Genomic DNA, 7,500 nt, shown 5'->3' with positions numbered 1-7,500 from the left:
CTCAGCGAATATTGTCTCTGACTATCACACCTGGAGTCATGAGTTTGAATTCAGGGCGTGCTGAGTGACTCCAGTCAGGTCTCCTTAGCAACCAAATTGTCCCGGTTGCTAGGGAGGTTAGAGTCACATGGGGTAACCAAATTGGCCCGGTTGCTAGGAAGGGTAGACTCACATGGGGTAACCAAAATGTCCCGGTTGCTAGGGAGGTTAGAGTCACATGGGGTAACCAAACTGGCCCAGTTGCTAGGGAGGTTAGAGTCACATGGGGTAACCAAACTGGCCCAGTTGCTAGGGATGTTAGAGTCACATGGGGTAACCAAACTGGCCCAGTTGCTAGGGAGGGTAGAGTCACATGGGGTAACCAAATTGGCCCGGTTGCTAGGGAGCTTAGAGTCACATGGGGTAACCAAATTGTCCCAGTTGCTAGGGAGGTTAGAGTCACATGGGGTAACCAAATTGTCCCGGTTGCTAGGGAGGGTAGAGTCACATGGGGTAATCAAATTGTCCCGGTTGCTTGGGAGGTTAGAGTCACATGGGGTAACCAAATTGTCCCGGTTGCTAGGGAGGTTAGAGTCACATGGGGTAATCAAATTGTCCCGGTTGCTAGGGAGGGTAGAGTCACATGGGGTAATCAAATTGTCCCGGTTGCTAGGGAGGGTAGAGTCACATGGGGTAACCAAATTGTCCTGGTTGCTAGGGAGGTTAGAGTCACATGGGGTAACCAAATTGTCCCGGTTGCTAGGGAGGTTAGAGTCACATGCGGTAACCAAATTGGCCCAGTTGCTAGGGAGGGTAGAGTCACATGGGGTAACCAAATTGGCCCTGTTGCTACGGAGGTTAGAGGAGACGACGGGTGAGTTGTGACATGTGGCGGGAGCGTACGTCGCCATGGCGATTTATGTACGCCACCGTCGTGGTGCTGTCTGATCTGATCAAGACGTGTTTGCACTGAACTAGTGGGAGAAATCTCCGCAGGGCAAAGAATACAGCCAACAACTCTAGGCAGTTGATGTGCCAGTGCAGCGGGGCCCCATTTCATGTGACTGAGGAGGAAGTCTGGCGGAGGCGTCCTCTAGACTCGTCAGAACCGGCCGGCCGGGGAACAGACGTGGGGCTGAAGGTGGAGGGTCCGCATCCAGCATGCGGGGACTGTTGAGGTGTGGCGGCAGAGTGCCGTGAGAATGGCATTTGCGGGCCAGGTGACCCAGAGACAAAGGAAATAGCTCTCTTATTGAGAACGTCGGCGGCAAATTAAATAAATTAAAAAAAGGATTCTCCTCCCGGCCCTCCACCGGGGGACGGAGTGGTCCGCTTACCATCTCCGGAGCGAACATCTTTGTCCCTGGGTTGATCGTTTCAGGAGCGCCTGGGAGCCTTCCGGGTCCTCAAGGGTGTCCGTGAGACGGGGGGGCATGCGCTTCCTGCGGGGCGCTCGAAGCCGGGGCTGAGAGCTGGGCCCGGGTTGAGGCAGAGCTGCGCGTTGTTTAGCCGCAGGGGAACGCCTCAGCGAGCAGACAGGGCATGGCCCGTAGCGGCATGTTTGCAGCGGGGCAGGATGTGTGAGATGGCGAAGGAGATAGCAGCTGATGTGCGCCGTAGATCCAGCAGCAGATCACCAGAGGTAAGAGGAACAGGTGTGTGTGACTCGCATATCGATGCATACACAACCATCGGCTCTGAAGAAAATTTCGGAATGAAACAGACTAATTTCCCCGCCTTTATACCCGTATGTCCGGGGGCGGGACATGCAAATTCTGTTTGCCAACTTCTCATTGGCCTTTTTTTCATAGATCAGAGGTATAATTGGTGCTCAAGAGAGACCCCTAGTGTCGCTTCTCCGACACAACGTTGAAGTGAGCGACAGACGGGGAAAGTGTGTTAATATTAGCTGATATGTTTATGATTTTTTTTTGTCCTGTAAATTGTTGATATGATGCAGTTTAGGGGGACTGTGTTGTTTTTACCCATATTTAATGCATATAATTTAAAATGATGTATTTGCTTGAAGCAGGCGTTGCACTTCTGCTTGTAAAAAAAGATGTAAAATTGTGTATAAGTTTACACAGACGCAGTTATTACACAAAATAAATCGATAAATGAACATGAACTCTTAGGTTGAAAATATCCCATAATATTCCTTTGTAATCTGACTCGTTCTCTGTTTGTCTGCAGCTTCGTTTCCCGCTGCCCGAGTTCGTCCTGGCCATGGGTTTCCTCATCGTCTTTGTGGCGGAACAAATGCTGTTGGCTTTCACCGACCAGTCGTGTGATCTCTCGTATGAAAAGCAAACACTGCTGGACTGCAACATCCGTGAAAGAGAAACTTCCAAACATTCTCCAGGTTTCTCCAGGAAACGGCTTTCATGGATGGAGGCACCCCATTGGCCAGAGAGCGTGAGGTCACATGTAGGCCTGCGTGCGTTTCTGCTGGTGTTCTGTCTGTGTCTGCGTGCTGTCTGCGAGGGCGTGTCTGCGGGACAACAGCAGGACCGTGGGAGACTCCTGGAGATGTGTTTGATGTTGCTCCTTCATCAGGGAATCATCGCCGTCAGTCTAGCGTTCACGCTGACTCATCATCATCTGCGTCGGACTGTGGTGACGGGCTGTCTGCTTCTCTTCTCCGTCACCTGTCCGGCCGGGATCGGGCTCGGCGTCAGTCTGGCAGAGATGGATGCGGGTCCTGAGGTGCAGCTCGTTCGCTCCACTGTGGAGGGTCTGACGTCAGGCGTCTTCATCAATGTCAGTGTGATGGGTTTCATGCACGATCAGGCGGACTCTCCGAAGCATCGCATCCATAAAGTAGCAGCTCTCCTCACTGGCTTTGCACTCGTTACTGCGGTTCTGTTCATTAAAGTCTGAAGTGGAGGAGTACATGAATGTTCCAGGTTACAACGCTGTTATGATGATGACCACAGAAACTATTTTTCATTCATCTTAATGTCCTCTGCTTGTCAAGTAAACGGAACTTGTTTTTAAGAATATTTAGATATTTTTTACTGGAATACAAGACAAAAATATTAATTACGAATTAGTTTTTTTTTTGCAGTTTATACATGTTAACATGATTTAAGTGCACGTAATAAAACCCGTTACACACGATTTTGTGATAATAATCACTTGTAGGATGTGCTTGAGTTGAGTCGTCATGGCAACAAGTCGGGTCTGGTATCTCAACGAGTATTGACGCTGACTATCACCGCTGGAGTCGTGAGTTTGAATCCAGGGCGTGCCGAGTGACTCCAGCCAGGTCTCCTTAGCAAACAAATTGGCCCGGTTGCTAGGGAGGGTAGAGTCACATGGGGTAACCAAATTGGCCCGGTTGGTAGGGAGGGTAGAGTCACATGGGGTAACCAAATTGGCCCGGTTGCTAGGGAGGGTAGAGTCACATGGGGTAACCAAATTGGCCTGGTTGCTAGGGAGGGTAGAGTCACATGGGGTAACCAAATTGGCCTGGTTGCTAGGGAGGGTAGAGTCACATGGGGTAACCAAATTGGCCTGGTTGCTAGGGAGGGTAGAGTCACATGGGGTAACCAAATTGGCCCGGTTGCTAGGGAGGGTAGAGTCACATGGGGTAACCAAATTGGCCCAGTTGCTAGGGAGGGTAGAGTCACATGGGGTAACGCGCTCAACAAGTCACGTGATGAGATGCGCGGATTGACGGATTCAGATGTGGAGGCAACTAAGATTCGTCCTCCGCCACCCGGATTGAGGCGAGTCACTACGCCACCACGAGGACTTGGAGCGCATTGGGAATTGGGCGTTCCAGATTGGGATAAAATGAAAAATCATGTAGACACTCAGACTTTGCGTCTTGTGACTGTACTATTTTAACGTTTACAGATTGGTCCCATTGACTTCCATTGTAAGTGACTTACTACAACCGTGATTGTTTGCTTATTTGAATGAAAACCCATTTTTGTGGTGATCAACATCACGTCACAAATGCTGTCAATTGTGCTGAACTTGTTCTAAACCTGAAACATTCCTTTTAAATCTCTGGACAACATGAAATAGTGCCTTATTGCTTTTAGAGAACTGCATATGGATCATGTGTCTATTACATCACATATCATTTTTAAAGCTCTGAGTGTGCAGTGATACACACATTAACAGGGGAAAGTGTTTTGTGTCAATACTGTAATATTGTGTCTTTATCACATGACCACAAATACACAACTGAATGTTGCACAAAGATCTCCTCACAGATAGTTTCTGCATATTTGACTTTATATGAATCAAGAAACTTCCATGATACAATCTCGCAGGTAAAGGTGTGTTAGCCAGAGCTCAGAGCTGCTCTCTGCTGGTTAATATCTGAACTTTGACCTTCATGTGTCAATCAGCTTCAGTCAGTCACTTATAATGCTGTTTATGTTTGTTCAAAATTACATTTAAAATGTTTACTAAAGTATTCCAGAATGAACTCAACACAGGAGATAATCATGAGATGTCAGAGTTTGATTGATATTTTGTAACATTTTACTGCAGTATTCACCAGACAGATATATATACATTGCGCTACTATGTTATTACATATGTTATTACTACAGTATTACACAGTAAGTCAAGCTCTTGACATTGTACATGTATAAGAGATTATTGTTGTACTTCACGAGGCCGTCTGTAATACTGGAGTGAGTTATGAGCAGTACAAATCTTGTTTTGTGTTCTGTATCTTTAATACTTCATCTTTAGATCAATAGATATACTGTAGCTGTTCTTACAGAGTCACAGATGTCACATGAGTATTATTATTATTATTTGTCATGAGAGCTGCTCTCCTTTTTCTTTTGATTTCTTCTTCATATATATTCTGCCTGACTGATTTGTCTGTAGGTTTGCCAGGTCAATAAATAATAGAAAATACTGTAAGTGGGAATGGTGTTTTTTTAATCAGTATCATTGGGAGATGCTGTACCTGTAGATGCACTGGATTGGGGTGAGAACATACACATTCTTAATCTTAAAGAAACAGTACAAACCTGAAAATAATAGTACAGTAGGAGCAATAATTAACACATTTATAAACAGTGTGACTCATCACGGTAACTACATATAGATATCACACAGAACAACTCAATGTACATGATATTAAACACGAGAAGAACTATTCCCATAAAATATAATAAAATGTCATAGGTCACGCATGGACTTGTGGGAATGCCCAATTATAATTTTTTAAATGTTAAGGAAAATACCTGCAAAAATGTTTACTGTAAAATTACATTTATTGTCTTTTTTAGTGTAAATGTTAAGGAAAATACCAGTAAAAATATAAATATAAAAAGAATACATTTTACTGTAAAATTATATTTATTGTCTTTTTTACCGTAAATGTTAAGGAAAATACCTGTAAAAAAAATATTTTTATTGTCTTTTTTATAGTAAATGTTAAGGAAAATACCAGTAAAAATATATTTTTTACTGTAAAATGACATTTATTGTCTTTTTTACCATAAATGTTAAGGAAAATACCTGTAAAAACATTTTTTTTTACAGTAAAATTACATTTATTGTCTTTTCTACAGTAAATGTTAAGGAAAATACCTGTAAAAAGAATAAATTTTACTGTAAAATTATATTTATTGTCTTTTTTACCGTAAATGTTAAGGAAAATACCTGCAAAAATTTTTACTGTAAAATTACATTTATTGTCTTTTTTACCGTAAATGTTAAGGAAAATACCTGTAAAAAAAATAATTTTTATTGTCTTTTTTATAGTAAATGTTAAGGAAAATACCAGTAAAAATATATTTTTTTACTGTAAAATGACATTTATTGTCTTTTTTACCGTAAATGTTAAGGAAAATACCTGTAAAAACATTTTTTTTTTTACAGTAAAATTACATTTATTGTCTTTTCTACAGTAAATGTTAAGGAAAATACCTGTAAAAAGAATACATTTTACTGTAAAATTATATTTATTGTCTTTTTTACCGTAAATGTTAAGGAAAATACCTGCAAACATTTTTACTGTAAAATTACATTTATTGTCTTTTTTACCGCAAATGTTAAGGAAAATACCTGTAAAAAAAATTTTTATTGTCTTTTTTACAGTAAATGTTAAGGAAAATACCTGTAAAAAGAATACATTTTACTGTAAAATTATAGTTATTGTCTTTTTTACCGTAAATGTTAAGGAAAATACCTGTAAAAAAAATTTTTTTACTGTAAAATTTCATTTATTGTCTTTTTTACCGTAAATGTTAATGAAAATACCTGTAGAAATATATTTTTTACTGTTAAATTTCATGTATTGTCTTTTTACCGTAAATGTTAAGGAAAATACCTGTAAAAGAATACATTTTACTGTAAAATTAAATTTATTGTCTTTTTACCGTAAATGTTAAGGAAAATACCAGTAAAAATTATTTTACAGTAAAATTACATTTTACAATTATTTTTTTTACTGTAAATGTATGTGTACTGTATTCTGTGTGTGTGTATGTGACTGTGTGTGTACTGTATTCTGTGTGTGTGTACTGTATTCTGTGTGTGTGTATGTGTACTGTATTCTGTGTGTGTGTGTGTATATGTGGCTGTGTGTGTACTGTATTCTGTGTGTGTGTACTGTATTCTGTGTGTGTGTATGTGTACTGTATTCTGTGTGTGTGTGTGTATATGTGGCTGTGTGTGTACTGTATTCTGTGTGTGTGTACTGTATTCTGTGTGTGTGTACTGTATTCTGTGTGTGTGTGTGTATATGTGGCTGTGTGTGTACTGTATTCTGTGTGTGTGTACTGTATTCTGTGTATGTATATGTGGCTGTGTGTGTACTGTATTCTGTGTGTGTGTATGTGTACTGTATTCTGTGTGTGTGTGTGTATATGTGGCTGTGTGTGTACTGTATTCTGTGTGTGTGTACTGTATTCTGTGTGTGTGTGTATATGTGGCTGTGTGTGTACTGTATTCTGTGTGTGTGTATGTGACTGTGTGTGTACTGTATTCTGTGTGTGTGTACTGTATTCTGTGTGTGTGTGTATATGTGGCTGTGTGTGTACTGTATTCTGTGTGTGTGTATGTGGCTGTGTGTGTACTGTATTCTGTGTGTGTGTACTGTATTCTGTGTGTGTGTATGTGTACTGTATTCTGTGTGTGTGTGTGTATATGTGGCTGTGTGTGTACTGTATTCTGTGTGTGTGTACTGTATTCTGTGTGTGTGTGTGTATATGTGGCTGTGTGTGTACTGTATTCTGTGTGTGTGTACTGTATTCTGTGTGTGTGTGTGTATATGTGGCTGTGTGTGTACTGTATTCTGTGTGTGTGTATGTGTACTGTATTCTGTGTGTGTGTGTGATATGTGGCTGTGTGTGTACTGTATTCTGTGTGTGTGTACTGTATTCTGTGTATGTGTGTGTATATGTGGCTGTGTGTGTACTGTATTCTGTGTGTGTGTATGTGTGTGTGTATATGTGGCTGTGTGTGTACTGTACTCTGTGTGTGTGTATGTGTGTATATGTGGCTGTGTGTGTACTGTATTCTGTGTGTGTGTACTGTATT

The 7,500-nt window shown here is 41.3% G+C and overlaps 1 protein-coding gene across 1 annotated transcript in view; it reads left to right on the top strand.

The window, feature by feature from the left end:
• Window positions 1–4,871, top strand: part of slc39a3 (solute carrier family 39 member 3) — a 5,534-nt gene extending 663 nt beyond the window's left edge. Inside the window, exon 3 of the mRNA XM_052124587.1 lies at window positions 2,173–4,871. Coding sequence (XP_051980547.1) covers window positions 2,173–2,859 — 687 coding nt within the window. The 3' untranslated portion in view covers window positions 2,860–4,871. The remainder of the gene's footprint in view (window positions 1–2,172) is intronic.
• The last annotated feature ends 2,629 nt before the right edge of the window (window positions 4,872–7,500 follow it).

This window comes from Xyrauchen texanus, unplaced genomic scaffold, assembly GCF_025860055.1.
Source record: "Xyrauchen texanus isolate HMW12.3.18 unplaced genomic scaffold, RBS_HiC_50CHRs HiC_scaffold_1167, whole genome shotgun sequence".
NCBI lineage: Eukaryota > Metazoa > Chordata > Actinopteri > Cypriniformes > Catostomidae > Xyrauchen > Xyrauchen texanus.
Note: the sequence above shows the minus strand (reverse complement) of the source record. Positions and strands in the feature narration are given on the sequence as shown.